This window comes from Myodes glareolus, chromosome 19 (assembly GCF_982192425.1).
Source record: "Myodes glareolus chromosome 19, mMyoGla1.1, whole genome shotgun sequence".
NCBI lineage: Eukaryota > Metazoa > Chordata > Mammalia > Rodentia > Cricetidae > Myodes > Myodes glareolus.
This window is the reverse complement of record NC_142044.1, coordinates 17202230-17224870: the sequence shown is the minus strand read 5'-3', so window position 1 is coordinate 17224870 and position 22641 is coordinate 17202230. Positions and strand designations below refer to the sequence as shown.

Here is a 22641-nt window from a genome sequence, read left to right as displayed (position 1 = left end):
ATTTACCTTTATTTGTGTGTGTGTGTGTGTACACACATGAATGCATGCATATGTGCATGTACACATCTGTGTGTAGGTGACGACAGAAGAAGGTGTCAGGTTCCCTTGAGTTGGAGTTACAGGAAGTTTCAAGCTGCAGAGCATGGGTACTGAGAATCAAGCTCTGTCGTCTCCAACAACAGCAAATGCTCTCACCCTCTGAGCAATCAATCCACAAAACAGGGTAACTTTGGTTTTGCTGAGGGAGCTGCAAGATGAATCTATGGCAAATGCATCAGGAGAACCCAGACAATGATGTTGGAGCCAAAATAAAGATTCTTGTTAGAAAGTGTGAGAAACAATCCAGTTTCACAATGTCCTCTCCCATACTTTATATTCAGGATACTTCCACAGCCTCACTCTGGCTAGTTGCTGAAGTTTTTTTCTGAATGTATCAGTTGATTTTCTCATTGCTGTGACCAAAATACCTGGCACAATTCTATTTAAAGAGAGAGGGTTTATTTTGACTCCTGTTTTGAGGATACAGTCTGAGAAGCATAGCAGTGGAGGCTATAGGTCTTATCATACCCTTGTCATGAAGCAGAGAGATGCGTGATGGTGCTCAACTCTGTCTCCTTTTGATTCAGTCCAGTGCCCAACCCACAGCAAAGGTGGGTCGTTCTGTCTTCATTAAATTTTTCCTAGAAACACTCTCAAGACCTGCCCATGAGTCTATCTCCTAGACTATCCTAAGACTAGTGGGGTTGACAATGAATATTTAGTATCACACTTAATGTAAAATTCAAGGTCTCTGGGAATGGGGTATACAAGGCATAGCTGAGCTCCATCCCCCTGGAAGATGGCTTTGATGGAATATAAGAAGAATGGGGTGTCTTGAAAGAGAAACTGACACATATTTTAAAATATCGAAGTTGAACAAATTAAAAGTCAAGATCATTATCTTCCAAAAAAATAGTTACACAGAAAAGAGATGGTGATGGTGAGACACTGCTCAGACTAACTGTTGATTTAATGAAAATAAATGTGTTCAGGTTAAAGGGGAATAATATTAGACACTGCGTATACCAACTGTTGATATAGTGGAAGTGGTTGTATTCAGGTTAAAGGGAAAGGGTTAAATGTTAGACTTGGTGGGAGGGTAAAATGGATTTTGATAGCTGGAAATTCAGTTTTGGAAAATAAGCATATAAGTATATTTATCATAGTGGTGGGAGAAAATGCCAAATAGATAATCAGCCCAGGAACAGGAAGCAAGGATATAGAAAATGATTTTAGGTGCATAGGTAGATAGATAGATAGATAGATAGATAGATAGATAGATAGATAGATGATAGGTAGACAGACAGACAGACAGATGATTGATAGATAGATAGATAGATAGATAGATAGATTGATAGATAGGTGATAGATAGATAGATAGATAGATAGATAGATAGATAGGATGTTATATATATATATATATATGTGTGTGTGTGTGTGTGTGTGTGTATATATTTCTTATGTATCAAAAAAAGCTTGTGGAGCCATTCCATTCTTTAAGTTGATGGCCTGCATATTAGAATATATTCATAAAATCAAAGTCCAGAGTTTGTGTGTTGTCCAACTAATGTAATAAAGAATTTCAAGTTAGTTGATAAAAATATGATGGATTTTTACTGAAAAGGTCAATTAGTGAGAGTTTGCCTCAATATCTGAACCAGGACCCCTCTTCCCCTGCCCCTTCCCGGGCTACCTGCATCTTCTCTAGCAGATACCTTCTGTTTTCTTGTGGCTGAACCGAGCCCTCACCTGCAGCTGATGAGAAGATGCGTCACAGCTTATGAGCGATGGGAAGCAGATGAGACGACTTTCTCAGAGCATCTCAGTTTTAAATGCTTTTCTATCACCTCCACTTTCGGTCGTGGGACTTTGGGACAATGTTTGATCATGCAGAGAGTAAAACTTACTTTGAGAGAATCACGGCCTTGTAAAACTGAAAAACTTCTCCTGTGTTTTGCAAATCAACTTACCAACCACCTTCAAAATGAAAAGGGTGTATGCCTTTTATTTCAAGTGGAGCACAGAAAAACATATGTCCTCCCATTGGTGGCTTACAGTTTAAGATGGTTTACATTTCTAAATCAGGCTCTCTTTTTTCTTATTTTCATTTTTTTTAGTTTTAAATTTTATAGATTTCTGAGTATAGCATTTATTTTTGTATATTGTAGAATGGTTAAATCGAGCTAGCTTGTGTATTATCTTACAAATCAATGTTTACAGTGATAACACTTCAATTTTCAAGTAGATTTTATCAACTACAGTCTTCTCACAATAGATCGTTAACTTTTTAGCTCTAACTAAATAAAATGTATGCCCTTTGACCATAACATCCAACTACTCTACCCTCTCCTGGCCTCTCCTAACTACTTAGATACTCACAAGTTTTATAAGTTTGGACTTTAGATTCCATGGGACTGAGATCATGCAATATTCATCTTCCTTTGTCTGATTTATTTCACTTAACATATTGTCTTCTAGATCCATCACCTCTTCTCCTTTTCTAATGCTAAGCAACATTCTCTTGTATGAACATAATACATCTTCATTATCTGTTTGTCCATTGATGGACACCTAGCTATCTTGACAATATGAAGGGAGCAATGAACATGAGAGAGCAAATATCTTTTCAGCATCCCTTGGGTATGTGCCCAGAAGTGGAATTGCCTGTCATATGGCAGTTTTATTTTGACTTTTTGCAGAATGTTCACACTATTTTCCATTATGAGTGTACTACGTTACAGGCTCATGTCCCATGGCTCTTATACTCCCCATATAATCACCAAGACTCTTCTGTTGTCTATTTGTCAATAGCCATTCTCACACATGAGAACTGATGTTAGTGTTCTTATACTCTAAGATGACTCACAGCCTTGGATATGAACTATGGTTTTTAAACATTTTTTCCAACAGTGAAATTCTTCTTCTCTTGCAAATATGTAGGCCTTATCTGCAGAAAAGTTCCTGTACATAATGTTATACATTAAATCAAAAAGCCCCAGCTCCCATTCATGTACCACTTAAATATCATTCAGCACCCTTATTATTCTAATTGTTATTATTATTAACAATTAGATTATTATTAATATATTAATAATTATATAATTAATTATTATTCTAAATTCTTTTTTTCATCCTCAGTTCTAAATAATGTTGGATTAAATGAACAAATGGATAGAAACAAAATAGTTTTGAGATCAAACTGGTTTATTTGCTGAAACCAAGAATAAACACATAATGCACTCACTATTGTATTTCGTGCTTTAGATACTTCTCTTGGAATAAGGACTCGTTCTGGATTTCTTTCCTCTTGACTCTACCTCCTGCCTCTTTATTCATCTCTGTTCAGCCTTCAGCAACTTCTAAAGAATATCTTTACTATCTAGGCTCCCGAATTCCCAGCCTCAACTTGTAAAACAAACAAACAAACAAAAATGTATCCTTAACAGTACATCTTGCCATTCTGTTTAAAAAAGAAAAGAAAAAGACTGTTTCATTGTGCCCAGTTTGTTCTACATATTCAAGGCTGCCATATGGCTTCAATGGATGTTTAGCGAAAATGTCTTTAATATCCCATAAAACCTACATAAAGATGTCAAATGTCCATAATTAAAGGTGAATCCTCTTTGAGCTATCGCTTTAACTATTAGCCACCTGGAGCTGTCTGGCCAACTCCTAATCAATTAGACAGTTGCCGATGTTTTGAAGATGTACAAGTCCTAGGGAGAGTTGGGACTACTTAGCAAGCGTCGTGGTGATGATAGTGCTGGGAGAGCTGGATTCAGGATGTTCTCATTATGAAAATGGCTCATGCAGGGCTGTTTCACTCCCTCAGGTAATCACCACGGCAAGGAACGGAGCAGCATCACCGAACCTTGCCCTTTTAGACGATTAGAACTCACAGTGGCCTTGTGAGGAGCAATCATGTGGAGGTCACAGGAAATTACTTTCTGAATCAATTCACTTTCTCCATGGTTCCTTCCTTTCTACAAAGGACGGTCATGTCTTGACTTTAGCTTGCTACACCGGCAGAAACATAAAAATAGTTCAATCCTTTCTCCATTGGTTCTCCAACCAGAGAGCAATAACTGAGGAAAATATCATCTTTGGCATCTGTTGTCCTTGGGAGGGGACAGGAGATGAAGGAGATACAGAGTCACCTCCTAGACACTCCAGCTCTCTCTCCAACACATCTGCTTTATTTTGTCTTCCTGCAGCCTTCCTGTGGTACATGGAGGCAATGCTCTGTTTATTCTAGGGGTTTGGGTTAGGGGAAAAAAACAGCCCTGGGTTTCTGGTCTTGAAGAATTCTATTTTGTTTTGCTTTGGGGGTTTTGTTATTTTTTTTTAAGTTTGTCTTTTTGCCTTTAAAATAAATGCATATTTTCATATATGATTATTTGTGTCATTAAAGGGCAATAAAAATACATGCTGTTTGTAAAAGATGGACAGATGTTGGAGAATATCCTTCAGTAGACTTTGAAGGAGAGGAGGAGAGGAGGTTGAGTCTGTGACTGCTTTGTTCAGACACCTCTGGTGGTGTAAAGGCACTGCTCGGAATGAGCCACAGAGGTGGCTACTCATAGCCATGCCTTATACATAGAGTGTTAACTGGAGGAGTCTGTGGATTTTTGCAGGTGTTCTTTTTAAAAACTGCCTGAGAGTTGGACTTGGGACGAGAAATAAAATTGAAACATACTTAGAAACAACAGACTATAACTATTTCAATGCTAGTGGAATATGCTATGCCTCTTACAGAATAGAGGAAGTCTCAAATTACATAATTAAAACCATCTTCTCGTGGCTAGGAAGAGAGGTGGTGAGTGTGTTTCAAGTTGGTGGGAACCTTCTGAGTCTGTCTGTGTTTTCTGTCAGCACCTCCACTGCAAGCTCTGGTTCCATCTGCGCTGCCTGGCAGCCAAGGCTCACTGCCTTCAGTGCACCGCAGTGCCTGGCTTGTGTCTGAGTATGCACTGTTCCCCGGCATTCAGTTCGTACTGGGAACGTACAATCCACACATCACATCCTCCTCCTGAGTTTTCTCATACATCCCCTCTACATTCACTGACATCTCTCTGTAACTGTTCTGTCTTTCCTGGGAAAATTCAGCTTCTAGAAATCAGCAATGGTGATTTCCAGTTATTATGTGGATAGTTTTTGCATCTTTACAAGAAATACTGTAATTAAAATGCATATATATATATATATATATATATATATATATTGATTTCACTGATAGCTTATTTTTTCCATGGTGTATGTGTGTATGTTTAAGCAGTGTCCTGTTGTCACCTTCAGGAAAATATATGTCAGTAGAGTTTCACATTGCCCAATATTTGGTAGTTAAGACAATGTTGGAAATGTTGGACCTGAAAAAAACAAAGAAAAGCTGATTTTTCCCAATTCCAGATTTGTTCCATTCTGTCCTCCAATCAAAGTTCATGCCATGTCTTCTGTTGTGTTTTTATGTATTTGTGCATAGAAGGTATAGTCTATGGGACTGGTGAGATGCTCAACTCAACTATTCAGCACTGTTCTTGCAGAGGATTTGGGTTTGGCTCCCAGCACACACATGATAACCCTTAATTGTCTGTCCCTCCAATCCCAGGGCATCTTATAAGCTTCTCTGTATAGTGGCATATTGTTTGTTTTTTAATAAATAAAGCTTGCCTGAAAATCAGTGCAAATCAGTGCAAAGCAGCCACACTAGTCAGCCATTCAGGCCAGGCAGTGTTTGCATACACCTTTACTTCCAGCAGTCACACTAGTTAGTCATAGAGGCCAGGCAGTGGTGGTGCGCACTTTTAATCCCAGCACTAGAGAGGAATATAAGATGGGAGGAGACAGCTCTCATGCTCAGTCTCAATCTGAGGATTTGTGGAGGCAGGATCACCCATTTTTAGTCTGAGGTAGAAGTAAGACCAGTGGCTAGCTGCTTTGCTTTTCTGATCTACGGGTTGAACCCCAATATCTATCTCTGGGTGTTTGTTATTCTTGCTACATTTGGCACCCAATGTTTGGGGTAAGAATTCATGAAAAAGTCATTTTTTCTGTGGCTTTACAGACACCAGCATAGGCTAGAGCTACACATGGCTGGAGTCACTGCCCTACTGCCTAGATTTTTTTCTTTTATCTCTCCTCGTAGGCTCTCCCTGAACCCCTTTCTCTGGCTACTGCCAATCTATGTAACTGCCTTGAAATCTAGTCAGGCTTTTACTACTTTACACAGCAGCAATAAGCCTCACGTCTTCATCAACATCGGTGGCAGATTTGTTAAGACAATTGAGAATTCTTAAAGGTACGAATTAGTTAAAAGAGAGGGTCTTTTCCCACAATAAAAAAAAGGGAAAAACAGTTACAATGGAGGGATTTAGGTCTCTGTATGATAATACACTGGACAGTTTTAAACTGGAACTATTAAATGAGAGAATAACTAATTTAGATGGGATTTATGTAATGTTAATTGTAAACATTATCAGCATTATCATTTTGATTGTGTCACTAAAATATTGATAATCTGAGTGCTAAGATATGGGTCTTAGAAAAACTTAATGATACAGGTAAAAGAGATATTGAAATACAGACAGAGGGATTTAATGAAAAACCAATCTCAGCATTGCATTATAATAATAGAGAGGAACAGCCTAAGGTTTTCAACCAGCTTTAATATATCCAGTAACCATACAAGAATTGCCATATAATAGAGTAATAGCTGAATGGTCTCCTGTGCCAATGTTAGATTTAAAGAGATTCAAGGAAGCAATAGTCTCTTATGGCATGCATTCACCTTTTGTGAAGCAAATGTTAAACTCATGGTCAGTCATAATAGAATTATCCCTAATGACTGGATAGAGTTGATTAAGGCTGTTTTAGAGTCTGGTCCACAATTACAACAGAGTAGCTGGTTCAGAGAAGAGACTAAGACTATTGAACAACAGACTAAAGCTAGAGGTATGGAAATCTCCCAAGATCAACTTCTTGGAGAAGAAGATTATGCTCTATAGAAAGGTAATCCCTTCATGATGATCACATCCTGGCTTTATGCCATGCAGTGACTTTGAATGTTTGGGAAAAAATTGAAGATGTAGCAAATAAGATTGAATTCTTTACTAAAGTCATACAGGGCCCAAAAGAAAACTTTATGGATTTCTTATAAAGATTAACATCAGTGGTAAACAGAATGATACCAAATTCAGAAACTAGGCAAATAATAATTGAATCTCTAGCTTTTGAAAATAACAGTTCTCTATGCAAAGGGATAATTAGGTCATTAAAGGCATGTCAGCACCTTTGGGCAAATGAATTCAAGATATAGTTAATTTAGAATCTCATGAAGATGATGTTGCATAAACAGGAGAGGTGATTTCTAGAGGTTTGAGAAAAAATTGAAATGTCAAGTTTTCAGCAGTGGCACCTTAACAGGGATTGTAAACAAGATATTCCTAGAAACAATGATTTTTCTAAGCGTAAGCCATTCAGAATGCTTCTCCCTTATGGATTATGCAGAAAGTATGGTAAAAATAGGCATTGAACTAATGAATGTAGGTCAACAAGGGATATCCAAGGTAATTCTTTGACAACAGGAAACTCTATGAGGGACTTCTCGTAGGTCCCTATGCCAAATCAGGCAAACTAATTCATTAGTTTCCTGCCATCATAGAGAAAATGCCTTGCCAGGGAAATTAAAGAACCTAATAGCCTAATGGCTATTGTAAGAAGCCATATTGCTCTGGATAATAGAACAGGTATAGAAGAGAGAACAAAAAATTCAGGAGAAACCATAAAATGAATATTTTGACAAACTTCCATAAATGAACAAAGACAAAAATTAAAAATACAAATAAATGACATTGTCATTGAAGATCTGGTAGACACAAGTGCAGATGTAAGAATAATTTCATCAGAATCTTGGTATCCAAATTGGCCTCTTCGGGATATAAATGTTCAGTTTTTGGGATTGAAACTTTATATCAGATAAAGCAGAGCACAAGATGGGTTGAATGTATAAGGCCAGAAGTACAAAGAGGAATGTTAAAACCATATGTGGCTAACATTGCAATGAATTTGTGGAGATGTGATTTGTCACAGCAATGGAATACTCAGATTAACATTTCCCAAAATTTAGAAACAAACCACAAATTAATGTATATTTCAGGAAAAAATATTACAAGACATTTTAAAGAACAACCATTCAATGGTCATTCAGTTTATACAATAACAGGGCACAAAAACTGCTGATTTTCAGAAAGCACAAACAGCCCTACCTTTATGGTTGACAGACAAACCTGTATGGATTGTGCAATGGTCTATAACAACAGAGAAACTGCAGACTTTAGAATAGCTGGTAAAGGAGCAACTAAATACTCAATGTATTGAAGAATCCACCAGCCCTTGGAATTCTCCTGTATTTGTTGTTGAAAAGAAATCTTAAGCATGGAGAATAATACTAGATTTAAGAGCTGTTAATAAGGTGATTCAGCCTGTGGGCTCTCTATAGTCTGGCCTTCCTTTACCTTCTCTATTGCCTAAAGAATGACGTCTTATATTTATTGATTTAAAAGATTGTTTCTTCATTATACCTTTACAAGAAAAAGATAGAGAAAATTTTCCTTCACAGTGCCTACTTATAATAATTCCCAGCCTGCTATAAGATATTAATGGAAATTCTCCCAAAGGGAATATTAAATAGTTCCACCCTGTGCCAATATTTTGTATGTCAGCCGTTGGAAATGATATGTAAGCAATTTCCTCAATCTATAGTTTACCACTGCATGGATAGTATTTTACTATCTGTAGATACTTTAGAGAGAATGTTTGAAGAATTAAAGAAAATTTTGCCTTGTTAGGGATTGCAAATTGCTCCTGGAAACAAAACAAAGAGGGGATTCTATTAATTGTTTATATTATAAAATAGGTTTATAAAAAAGTAGACCCCAAAAGGTGAAAATTCGGAGAGATTGATTGCAGACTCTTCATGACTTCCTAACATTCTTAATGAATGCTAGGAGATATTTCCCATCTATGGTACATTATTGGGATAAAACCTGATGAACTGATTAATTTAAACAACATCTTAAATGGTGAGAAGGATATATAAATAGTCCCAGGGAATTATCAGCTGAAGCTAAAAAGTAATTGATTTTGATTGAAGTGAAATTGCAGAAGGCACATGTGGATCATGTGGATCCAAATATTAACTACATTCTGGTCATATTACCCTCCAAACATTACCCTACAGAAATTATAATGCAGAGGGAAAATATTACCTTAGAATGGATCTTTATACCGGCCTACAAATAGCATGGTCGTTTAATATAAACCAATCTATAAAATTAACTAATGCTTTTCATTTGGTCAGATATGACTTACCAAAAGAGAATCTTCCCAAAATTAGGGTTGGGTAAGTGTTTTACTTCTGTCTTTTCAGGAGAATAAAGTTGTCCAGGTAAGGAATCTGAAGACCTCTAGACAAATGAGACTTCTGAAGAAAAGGTAAAAATCATCCAGAAAATCCAAGAAAAGGAATAAATTGGCCTATTGGTATATCACTTTCCAACAGGATAAAATTTCATAAATTTTCCCAAAAGTTTCTTTCTGCTATTCTCTACAGACATATAATGCAAATGGTCTTTCTGTAGTCCCAGTCTGATTAAGGATTAAACCTGGATTTGGAGTTGGAGTGTAGCTCTCTCCTTTTCTAAATCCAAGCATGCTTATTAAAATGAAACCCAAAATCTCTGTCTCATGTCAGAAGAACCACCTGATGATATGGGACATAAGAAAAGCAACAATTTAAATACTACTTTATTGTCACTAATCTCATAATCCTTTGGTTTTATATTGACTCTTTAACAGCTTTTCTTAAGGTATAAAATTTATAAGATTAATATATATTTTAAACTTTTTGTCATAATATTAATGGTGATGTAGAGTACTAGCTAATTCTAGAAAAAAGTTTCATCTACCTTCCTGTACATGATTTCGGGTTTGAATCTCTATCAGTTTTCTGCAGAAAACCATGAGCACGCCTAACAGCAACCTTTGAAGTCTCCGTAAGAAGGATAGGGATGAACAATGATGATTCCTCCAGGACTATGATAACTCCACTAAGCTGAAAAACACCACCTGAAAATTGGTTTTGGACTATAAAGTGCTCAGAACAATTTCGAAGTGGCTGTTTGAAATGATCCAGTCTGACAGACTATTCTTGCCAGGACTTGAGATAAGCCCCGCAGTTTCCCATTATGAAGAGACTGGACAACAAATGATACAGCTACCTCACACAGGACTTAACAATTAACCCAAATTTTTCTTTTCAGGATCCCCTAAAGATTCTGTCATCCCCCAAACAGCAGGAAGTAATTTAAGACTATGATATCCACATTCCCAAGAGCTGGGTTGGGTGGTTTTTGGTCTTTCAATTGGGTTATGGATATTTGTCATTGTTTAGTGGGGTTGGTTACCAGTTGTTATAGGTTACAGCCAAGAGCAAAGTTGAATAAAAGAGATTCGATTCAGAGTTCTGGTTTTGAAGAGAAAAAAGGGGCATATGTAATAGGATAAAATGGTAGATTGTTGAATCTATTATGGAAAGAAATAAGGGGGAGTTTAGATATGATAAGATAAAAAGGTAGATCATAGAATCTACTTTTAAAAAGCAACCACTAGTTTTAAATGTTTTACCTTGGGTTGGATTTTTGTATATTGTATATAAATTTTGTACATTGATACAAATTTGAGATTGATTTTTGTTAGAACATACTGTGTATACATTTCAACTCTTGTTCAAGGTATTGTAAATATATAACTCATTTAACAATGTAATGCAAATTTCTAGTTCTTGAAAATTATTATTAGCAACTCCTTAGGATAATAAGGAAATGCAGGTTAATAGTTAATCATCTATTATAACTGAACTTTGTAGTCACATTAGGTATGTTATCAAGGTCAAACAAAGATATATTTTAGATTGAGAGGTCATCTTCAAACAGAGATCTACAGAATATAGCATGTAAAATGTTTTGACAATGTAAGTTCTTTTTTATGACAATGAGGCATGTCTGCTCCTGGCAGCACTAATGTACTTCAGAGAAGATAATGGGCTTGGGAGAAACTCCACATGGAGTTTATTTTCTTTGCAACAAAAGTAAGTCACTGGGCAAGAAAATTCCCTTTCCTCAACTGCTGACATTATGCTGTCTTAATTGGACAAGCAGGACACAAAAATGTGATGCCAAACATTTTCAAGACAAGGATGGACAACCTTTCAGAATATCCTACTTCACAGAAAAGCCTGTCAGATATGCTAGGCCTGTGGGCTGAAGATGGATGCCCCAATGTTGCAGAGGAACTTTGGGTGATTGTCCAGGCAGCCAACTGTTCCTGTCATTTCTCACAGTTTTGGATAATCACTTGCTTGCATTTTCTGCTTACTCAGTTAATGTTATATCCTTGGGTCTCTGAGGGAGTTGAAAACTAAATATTTATAGTTTTCCTTGTTTATCAGACACATAAAGCAAGTGATGATAGAAAGAAAATTAGGTACAAGACTTTGGACTTATGAAGATAGGATAGATAATGGAGTATTTTCTCTCAATTTCTCAAATGCAAATGGGCTAGACATTGTTGATGTATTTATTACCTGTATATATTGTATATAGTTATTGTACTTATTGCATATACTTTTTTCTTATATTAGTTATAACATTTATTTTAGATTAAAAAGAGGAAATATAATGGTATATTATTTATGTTTTAATAAATAAAGCTTACCTGAAAAAAAAAAACAGATTAGTCAGCCATACAGACCAGGCAGTGTTTGCACACACCTTTAATCCCAGCAGTAACACTAGTTAGCCATAGAGACCAGGCAGCGGTGGTGCACACCTTTAATCCTAACACTAGAGAGGGGTATTAGGTGAGAGGATACAGGTCTCATGCTCAGTCTCATTCTGAGGATTGATAGAGGCAGGATCGCCCATTTTCAGTATGAGGTAGAAGTAAGAGCCAGTGGCTGGCTTCTTTGCTTTTCTGATCTTCAGGTTGAACCCCAATATCTGTCTCTGGGTTTTTATTATTTGTACTATACCTCTGGCTTCTGTGAACCTCTGCATGTATATATTCATGCATACACATTCATGTAAGCTAACATATATGCACACAAAATAGTTAGAAATAAATCCTATATTTTTGAAAAAAATTATGATTCACATGTATTTCACACTTTTGCTTTTGTGCTGAGCACACTATGGCTTTTCTTCCAACCACTAGCTACCGGATGCAGGCATATTTCCCAAACGGAGACACAAAGTAAAGGGAATTTAAGGGCAAGTGAGTTAACATAGCAAAGAAAATAATGGGAAATGGGGTAAGCAGACACTGATGAACAGACGTTGAACCTGGGTGGGGAGGGCTCTGAAATCAGCACAATGCCTGTGTTCTGTGTCTGAAAACATCCATAAAGCAAGTCTTTAATTTTAGAAAGAGAGGTGATGAAATAAGGTAAATTTGTCAGAAGAAATAACACCTCTGCCCATGTCTGATGTGCTTCACAGTGTTAGAGTACCTCCTTTCAGGACAGAAAATGCAGTAACCCTGCTCTGGTCTAGAAGGCCTTCCCTGTGTAGGATGCTTTCTGGTATTCTGTGGCCTTAACGACTTCTGATTTCTTGGAAATTTTCTTCTGAGACAACCGTGTGTGCCCATTCCATACCCCAGGAAAACCTGAGTGGGTGGCATTCCCCGTGGCATGAAAGCGTCCCTGGAGTGTTCATCCGTGCCAACCTGACGTTGTCCAGTCGCCTGTCTCCCTTGTAAATGACTTCTTTTCCACGTCGTCTGCACTGCCACCTTGGTGTCTTATTGTTAGCAGAAGAATTGTTCCTCTCTCTTTAGACTCCAGCTCCGCATCTGCTTTATGCGCTCCATCTGTTCCCATTGTAGTTTCTTTGTAATATATTAGGTGCTGGATAACATTTAAAGGCCTAGCCAAGTCAGCGTGGGCCTTGAGCTTTCTTTCTCTCTCAGTGGGAAAGCTGCTTAGTCTTAGCAAAAGTATAAATTCTGTCTCATTGCCAAGCAGAAACCACCTTACCTTCGAAGGCTTGCTCAGTTTCTGCTCTTGCTTTCCCTTCTTCTCTGCCTTTCTCCTGGGCCTGCCCCATCCTCCACCCCATTAGCAGTAAGAAGTGACATGGCTTTCCAAGGAAGCCTGAGAAAAATCAGGCATTTCTGGCACCAGCGAGCTGGTATATAATGGATTGGAAAATTCAGGCACTCCCCTGTTCGATGCGTCTCTCTCAGATGCTGGAAGCCAGTGGCTATTGACCAGAAGAAAGGGAGCTGTACCCTGGGACTTCTGAATCGGTATGCCTCAGAAACCTAGCCTCTGCAAGGTTCAGCTTGACTCTCTGCAAGGTGACAGGACTACTGCTTACTTTATAGTATTATCATGCAGATAAACTTTAAAAAGTGCCCAGGGTAGGACCTGTCACCTATTGCAAAAGCTTCACAAATTGTCAGTAGCTATCACGGCTGTTAACTCTGCAGTCACTGTCAACTTAAGAAAGTGATAAATGTGGACAGTAATCGCTACCAAAGGAAAAAGTAAGGATATGTTTTCTTGGTTGACAAATTAAGTTGAAACCAATTTCGCATTAACAGCGGGCGTTTGCCAACTTTGCAAACACAGCTACCAAGGAGGATCCCAAAGAAGGACTCTGAGGATGGCATTCTTTTCAAGTGTCATATTCACTTTGATTGGAAACTCATACTGCAATGTGAGTCTCATTGAATTTGTTTTTCTCCTTTCTTGTCTAGCCAGCTGTCATTATATGTATCCTCAGAGGTGGGAGTTTTCTGACCGGGGCTTTCATAGGACAGAAAAGTCAGGCTTTGATTCTGTTTGTGTTTGAGGTTGGTGATGAAGAATTCAAAAGAAGAACTGCTGGATGCTCTAGGGGAGAGTCCAGGCGACACCTTCTTCTGTTTGCTGGAAAGTTGGGGGTGACAAAGAAGAGCAATGCTAATAAGTAGCGCCCGGTCTAGCAGGGTTCACAAAGCAATTCTGCACTTCTGACGAAACTGGAGCCTTTGATGCATGCATTTCTGACACACACAAAAACTCAGAAACTAATTAAATGTTGATTGTAGCATCTGTATTCATTCATTTGCACTTTTAACAATCGCCTACTTAGCATCTTGTTAGGCCCGCGCACTCTGTTGGACCCTTGAATGATGTATGGAGTAAGAATATCACAAAAGGGATATGAAAAGGCAGTTCAGTTCTGTAGTCTGAGGAGAACTGAGAAAACTGCTAATATTTGGACTGCATGGCCGGGAGATGGTGCCAAGCCTAAGGAAAAATAGCAGCAGGGACCTGGGACCAAATGAAGAAAGGAAATGGTGAGTGTTTCACAATGAGGAAATCAGAGGAGGGCCACCTCAAAGGGGAAGACATTATTTACCTTCTGCCTTCTGGAAGTACCTCATTGGTAAATCCTGCCTAGGGTGTCAGTTAAAACATGGAGTCAGGAACAGACAATGGATAATGGATCTAGAAAAGACAAGGGAAGGAGTCCGATGCAAGTCCTTCAAGATCATAGGTCTAGGGGTGAAGAAAGACACGTAAGAAACCAATTTTAATATGATATTTATAAGATATGCTGTTATGACTATAGTTAAAATACTGATGCCTGTGGACCACTGCAAGTGCTCAGACAAGGAGCAGAAGATGGTTCAGGAGAGAGAGTCACTTCCTGCCAAGTGTGATGACCTCTAAGTTCATCACACAGGATCCATATGGTGGAATGAGCAAAATGAGGTGAAAGGAATACAATGAGGGGCAGGAGAAAAGATTAATATACAAATCACACAGATAGCATTTGCTTAGAAATCATCAGTACAGGGGTTAGGGAGATTCCTCTGTATGTAGCAATGAGGACCCAGGTACAAATTCCTAGCACCCACATAAAACCTTGGCACAACTGTGTGTACCTGCACTTGCCTGTAACTCCAGGCATCGTTGGAAGAGAACGTTAGACTGATCCAGAGAGCTAGCTGGTCAGCCATCCCAGGCTAAACTTGCTTCCAGCACAGTGAAAAACCAGGTCTCCAGGCAACAAGGCAGAGAATGATGGAAGAAGACATACAGCATCTTCCTATGACTTCTTTATGGGCACAAACACATACACATTCACGTGTGCAACACACACACACACACACAAGATAGAAAGAAGTTGTCATGGAAATAGCGCCTACGGGGTACAGAACACAAACTGGGACTTTAGTGAGGCTTTATTTGGATTTGGAGAATATGACCCAGAATCATCACAAGCCTCTTGAGAGCAAATGTTACTTGTTGACCACATGTACCAGCTCCTAGAACAGCAAGTAGCTCAGGCCAAGTGCTCTGGAGCTCTTTGGAGCCTGGATAAACCAACGTGAAAATTTTCTGTACCTAAACCCATGTCTCCATCTTAATTTATTAAAATTAATTTGGGATACACTTTAATGAATGATACTATTTTGATTCTTCCTTCTTGGCTGAAGATTAAAGAGATTTCAAGAATAGTTTTGTGGGAGAAGCACTGGAAGGGGACTCAGAGCATCTCCCCATCATTTGGAACATTGCTTAGCCTTCTATCTGTTAGCTCTCTTCCCCAAAGGAGAAATTGCGTTCTCCCCCTCGACCATAATGCTATTGTGAAGATCATATGCTGCCAGAGGGGCCTCGAGAGGCAGAGTGCTTAACAGAAGAGATGCAAGGTTGTCTTGGTTTCCTTCTCAATGCAGAGAGGCACAACAGAAATGAATTCTTCAAATAGTCAAATCTAATCTGTAGTTTCTCAATTTTAGTACATTTTTCTTTGGGTGGTGATACTTTCTGATATTTTGTTGTTGTGCATTGTAGAACCTGGTATGGTATTCCTGACCTCTATAAGTAGTCACTGGCACGTCCCATGCCACCATGACTACTTGTAGTGACCAAAAATATCTCAAGATACATGGTATGCCTGGAGGGCAAAGTTTTCCCTGCACTAAATATTCATTTGTACTCTCAAGCACTCTCTAGAATATTTCTAAAGCATACTGGTAACTTTCTTGGGCTGTGGAATGTGGGGTTTTGGACTATAACAGTCGAAAGGCAGCTGTAACAATCCTAATACCTCAAGGCATGTATGTTAAAAAGATTTGTCTGCATCTCTAGGCTGCTGTCGTTTCGTAGACCTGTGCCTTTGTTCCACGGTGTGGATTTTCCCTCCCACTCTGCCTGTGTGGCTGACAGCTGTCATTTTCTTGTAAGCACTGATGTATACTAATTTTCTATTTCTAATCTGCTGAGAATTTAAAAAGCAGTTAGCCAGCTTTCACAGACTGAATCTAAAATGAGAATGCGCAGTCCCATGTTTGGGCCTAGACGTGCAGGCGCCTGCCAGATGGACTGGCTTTTCCTTTTGATCCACAAAGAGGCCTTCTTATTCCTCACTTCTCAGTGTGCTGTTCCTCTAATGTGTGTGTGTGTGTGTGTGTGTGTGAGAGAGAGAGAGAGAGAGAGAGAGAGAGAGAGAGAGAGAGAGAGAGAGAGAGATCATCACTATTATTTTCAATCCAATGTAATGGTATCAGCCACAGCTTTCCCATTTCCTTGATTTGGGATGAAATAAGAGAGAGGTGAGAGATTCAAACATGCCTGCCAGTGATGCAGAAGCATTTCGTAGAGTAGTTTATCATTGCTTCTCTTGGCTACCGTTCTCCGTATGGCTTCTTCTTTTAGAAATCGTATGAGGGATGTATCATTAATATGTCCATGATGCTGTACAGAATCTGGATAATACAGGTGAATGAAATGATCTTCAAGATTATAAGTAAAATAATTTCAGTCTCCTAGGATTAGCATGCAGCATGGTGTCAGGCACATTTTATATCTGTGAAAGAGAACACATGAATGAATTACAAAAATAAAGTCTACCATCCCATTTGCTCATGCAGTGTGAGACCTGATGGAAGATGTGGCAAGCCAAAGATAAGAGCTTCAAATATCCAGATGGGGAAAATGGTTTATAATGAAAGCACAAGCTGATCTTTCATGTCACAGATAAAGGGAGGATGGTAATGGCCACAAGAGAGGGAGATGAAATGACTGAACTTCAGCCCATTTCCTGATACGCTGCGGCTCCCTTTTAAGTTTGCAGATTGGGGATAGCCCAGAACATTTTAGCTTCTGGGACAAATCCACCTCCTTTTATTTCCTCCATTGCCAGCACTTGTGTTTTCCGATGGGCAGAGAGAAAGGTTAAAGCTCTCGGTGTGTGTTTGACACCGGTATATGGAACCGCTGGTGTCTCTAACAGCTCCCGTCTCTGGGTTGGTAGGCTATTTCTGTCTGCTATAGCAAGGAATAATCCCTCATGTTAGAATAAAGCAACCTGCAGTGGAACGCTTCCCTGGATGGTGAGCGAGGTCACAGGGAAGCATTTCATTTAAAAATGGCTCTGTACATAATAAAAAGGGATCAGTGCTCAATGTGGCTGCGAACACCGTGGGAAGAATGCCATTTAACTGGCTGTGCATTTTCAAGGTCATGGCTTCTGTTAACATTCTGTACTAGTAACAGACTTCCAGAGAGTGAGCCTGGTCAGCCAGACCCTTGAGACGGACCATTTTCCAACTGGGCACAGGAAATGTGATCCCATCTTGATAGCAAGTGATTTCAAGCTGATTTGTGAATTTAATGAAGACTGGATGCTGTGATTTCTTATGGGTTCACAAATTTCTTATGATTACTTTCGTGAAGTGTTTCAGTGAGGGAAAAAAAAAAGTTGACTGGGCCAAAATCACAAAACTAGCCATTCTTTGAAAGGTAAGGAAATACTTAAGACACCATAAAGACCTATTTGTATTCCGAGAAAGGATCTTTGTGCATCTCTTGAGTTCTGTAGTATTGGCATATTGGTTAGGTCATCAGTTAATTGGGCTGGGCTAATGGTTCTTTTTACTGTGCTGACTTTTACCCGCCTTTCCAGCAGAGGGTATCTGATTAAATCATGAACTGCTGGGGAGAGAAAGATATCAACCCTCCCTTGGTCTACTGTCTTCACCCCAAACATGGTAGGAATTATGTGCAGTTGACTTTGGAGCGTACTGGGTACTTGGACTTGTTTTGTCTATGTCCATGACAAAGAGCAGTTATCATTGGTTCTAAACCCCTTTTCTCAGGATGATTACATGGGATCTAGGGCCATATTCTGGGCCTTGGGTCATTTTGGTAGTTTGAGCATGCAGTAGAGAGCAGAAGATAAGCAGGGCTTGGTAACCTGGTAAGGAATGATGGATGAAGCAGGTTAGCAAAGCAATGTGCATGATATTTTCTATCTTTTGAGTTGAATTCTTGCAATCGACTTGAACCTAAGGTTGCCCAAAAGACAGGTAGAACAAAGGGTTCTGTGGTTTAAAAGACTATGCATCAAATATGTTTTTAGTATGAATGTTAAGCTGCTTCTATTACTCACTTTGTGATTACTGAGTTCCCCCAGGTCCAGCAATTTGCATTTCAAGTGACTGGTAAGGATTCTTATGAGTTGGTGTATTATAACTCACTGTGTATGTGTTTTCATGTATGCAGATGTGGCATGCATGTGAAAGTCAGGGTTTAATACTGATGCCTTTCTGGAGCTCAGTAATTCAGCAACTGCATAGCCAGAGAGCTCCAGGGATCTGCATGTCTCTACCCTGCTCTAGCACTGGGATTGCAGAGAAGCACCAGTGTGCTCAGCTCGTTTTTCTGGTGCTGGGGATCTGAACTCGGACCTCATTCTTGCATAGCAAGCCCTGTACAAACTTAGCTATCTGCCCCAACCTGAATCTATATTTTTCCATCTAAGAAATGGGAGTTTCATCCCTCTGAGTCTTAACTTTGAAATTTGACCTATTCTGGGGATGTATTTGGGACTGGAAGAGCTAAATTTGGAAAATAGATTTTTCCACTTCTGTTTTGTCCATTTTATACTAGACAGTGTTCTTATGTTTTAAAAGTTGAGACAATTTTTTAGAACTAGGTTGGGAAACTCAATCCACCAATAGCAATATTTCAGCGAGGATTGGTGTTCTCTTGGTATGTGTTAAAAGCTCTTGAAACTGAACACATTTATAACTTACATGAATTATAAAGAATAAATATATAGTAAATGTGATAGGTCATGGATACATGTTTGTGCACATTTGTGATTTATGGTTCTATATCCACCATATCTAGCAAATTACTTTGGAATATATCTTAAAATATTGGCAGGAGCAGTAACTACCTCAAGGTCATACAGCTAAAGATAATTTTTAATAATCTTTATTCATCTAATCATCTATATTTTCATCCATGAAAATGGAGCAGTTTTATTTGGGGGCTGCTATAAGTTCTAGAGATTGAACTCAGAACTTTGTGCATCTTGAGTATTCTATTCTCCCAGCCCCATATGTCATATAATTTTTAAAATTACAAGAGAGAAAGGTAGACACACACTTGGTTCCTTGTAAAGTTGGAGTACTTAGGACTCTTTGGACGCCCCTCTATTCTGCTATCTATATTGATTTTTGTCACATGCCACACCATTCTGTAATGTATTTAAAAATGATTCTTTAAGCGTATGAATTTACAGTTTGTGCAGATATCTGAGACCGAATCATCAGTTAGGGGTGAGATAGCATTTGTGTTCACAAAAAAAAAAAATCTGGAGTAGGAGTTCTGCTTGGCAGAGAAAAAGATGAACAACAGAGCTGCCTCAGCCTCTGACACCAGTGTAGAAAAGGAGCCAGCGCTAAAATCTGAGCACGAAAGGGTTCAGAGAATGGAGCATCACACACCGAGAAGGCTAAGTAAAGAAATTCCAAATTCTATAGTGGAAAGTATGAAAACAGCACAACCCTGCAATAGGCCCTGACATGTTTGAAAGACAAGGAACATGGGATCTCTTCATGTAGGAAGAAAAGAATTCTTATGACTCTCATTTATAAGAAGAAATGGGGAAGAGGGCGCAAGGCCCCAGGACAGAAGAATGATAACAATTTAAATTTAATACAGATTATTAATTACTATCTCCAAAGAGCTTGGTATGGCAAGATGGATGAGGACCCAGGAGACATTGCTTAAGATTACTTCCATCATAGCTCACTGCACCCTTCCATGTGGCATGAATCATAATCTCTGGGACCTTCTTTTTTGCAGCAAGAAGGCTGTAACAAGGATACAGACTATTGGGAAGATAAAGTGTTACGTCAGTACCATTTCTATAACTGTTCTTCACCCTCCTGTCACCCCTGGCCTGAAGGACCCCAGAGTGGAAACATTCACCGCAGCTTAGTGCTTGACATATGGGGAATTGACTCTAGAACAATCTTTCAAACCTTAAGTTTTATTCTGAAGTAAGTGGTTAATGGCCCTTATTCACTGCACCCTTCTCTGCATCTTTCATCTTCTGTCCACAGATGTGACCAGTTTCTGTGCAGATGCAATCGACTTTACTTGGAAGAAACTGTGGTTTAAGGCATCATTGCTGATACAGGGAATGTTGCCACTGTCACTTAAACATCACCAATGTCTAAAGTGTAGGAGACATTTTTACAGATATAATGGTCATTCAAAAAGATTGAGATGGGGAACTTTTTAATAGAAGGGAATAGATAAGAATGACAAACATAAGTGTTTTCTTTTCCATGCTGGACATTGTATTTTTGGTATGTAACAGGTATTAGATAAATATTTAAATGTTTTACAATTAAAAATGAGTAGGTGTGTGGCTAAGGTTATAACCCTGTTGAAGACCAATTTCCTAGCATGTTCTTGTAGACAGAAGTTTCTGTCCCACCTGGTCTTGCAGCTGTTCGGTCCCAAAAAACACAAGGAGGCTTCTATTAACTATAAACTGTTTGACCTATTAGCTCAGGCTTATTATTAACTAGCTCTTACATTTTAAATGAACCCATAATTCTTGTCTATGTTTAGCCACATGGCTTGGTACCTTTTCTCAGTGGGGCATTCTCATCTTGCTTCCTCTGCATCTGGGTGGTGCCTGTGCCTCTGCCTTTCCTTTTCCTAAAATCTTCCTAGTCTTTTTACCTCACCTATACTCCCTGCCTGGATACTGGTCAATTAGTGCCTTATTAAACTAACATGAGTGACATATCTTTCCAGTGGACAAGAGCATTATTCCATAGCAGAGAGTTCCATCCCTAGAACTGTAAAAAATGAAAAGGATAAATGGACTCCTTACACAAATGACAGTTGATGTGGAAAGTCACTGTCAGGCAGAAAATGACACAAGACACACCTTGCTCCTCCTGGCCTGTTTCTTACAAGATGTGAGATTTGGGCCCAGACACTCAGTCTTTCTCGGCCAAGGCTCAAGGCCTTATTTGTAACAAGAAAGAATCAGATCATTAGGCATAGCCTTCTGGACATGAGCATCCTGGTCCCGCATGGACCAGCAGAAGCCACCTTCCTGCAGCATCTCACTAGTACACCTCCCATTCTCTGTTCCATTTCCTCAGCTCCATTCCTGCTCGGAATCTAAGTATTCTAACTGAGCATAACTCACAGAGCACAGAAAGGATTCTGGAAGGACGAATCTCATTTTATTTAACCCTCTCGTAAAACCAAGTTGCCTACAAACACATCCTTAGGGTGTGCCCTCTGCGACACCCCATCAGAACCCAACTAGGAAACTTCAGAGCAAGGGAATGCAAAATAAAATATAGATATTTATAATTGAAGTATCATTCCCCCTAGGTATAACTTCCTTCTCTTTTTCTTTATAATGAAAATTCAGTCAACTGAATATCTTGTTCCCCGAGGAAGATTTCTCAGCTGCAGATGATGCTGAACACGTGGGGAGACTCTCTTGCAGAAAATGATGCCCGCTCAACAGCTAATGATCACCTTGCATGGGATCAGAACGTGACAAGGTCTTTGAGGTTAGCCCCCTTTCTGCTGTGAATTAGGAGTTAGGAACAGAATATAGCAAAAAGCATTTTTTTTGTGTGTGCAGGAGGCTGCAAGCCAAATGAGCACTGGATCCAATTTTATACATGTACAGGTATATCAAATAAATTTAATTTCCCCATTGAAGGTACTTGCTTTTAATTCTGGGGCCAGTGGTGCAGAACAGTTTTGAAGATTAAATTTCCCATTCCAAGAAAGTAGTTGAGGGTAGAACTTCTAAAGTACAAGGCACCAAAAAGCAGAAGGTTTTCAGTGCACACAGCAAAGGCAGGGGTGTAAAAAGGGCTAGTAAGCCGTAGGCAGACAAGAAACTTCCAGGTGCAAGATTACATTTGGCCACCTCATTTCAAACCAGATAATCACATTATTTATAACCAAAGCAGGTCTAGCTTCAATGCCCCAGTGGCAGCTGCAGGGAGCCTGCTCCATCGTCTGAGGCTGCTTACTCTGTGTTCTGTGTGGTCTAAAGCTTGGCTTCCCAACATTTTAAACACTACTGCAAAGAGGCACCTGAATATGGTGTAATTTGTAAGACCAAAACCCAGGGCTTTTAGAGAGAATCTGAACTCATTTGAGGCACAATGCCTCTCCTGTTTTCTACCGCTCACCTACCGTCC

At 39.0% G+C, this 22641-nt stretch overlaps 1 protein-coding gene across 4 annotated transcripts in view; it reads left to right on the top strand.

Annotated features, from left to right (window-relative positions):
• The window catches only part of Samd12 (sterile alpha motif domain containing 12), a 400448-nt gene that overhangs the window by 319443 nt on the left and 58364 nt on the right, over nucleotides 1-22641 (top strand). The window contains exons 5-6 of one of the 4 annotated variants that reach the window (XM_085678978.2): nucleotides 9464-9481; nucleotides 10039-10672. The exons of 2 other annotated variants lie outside the window; for them this stretch is intronic. In XM_085678978.2, the coding sequence (XP_085535104.1) occupies nucleotides 9464-9471 (8 nt within the window). In that variant the 3' untranslated portion in view covers nucleotides 9472-9481; nucleotides 10039-10672. Of the gene's footprint in view, nucleotides 1-9463; nucleotides 9482-10038; nucleotides 10673-22641 lie in introns of those variants that run through there. One more of the 4 variants, XM_085678977.2, reaches the window with a different exon arrangement.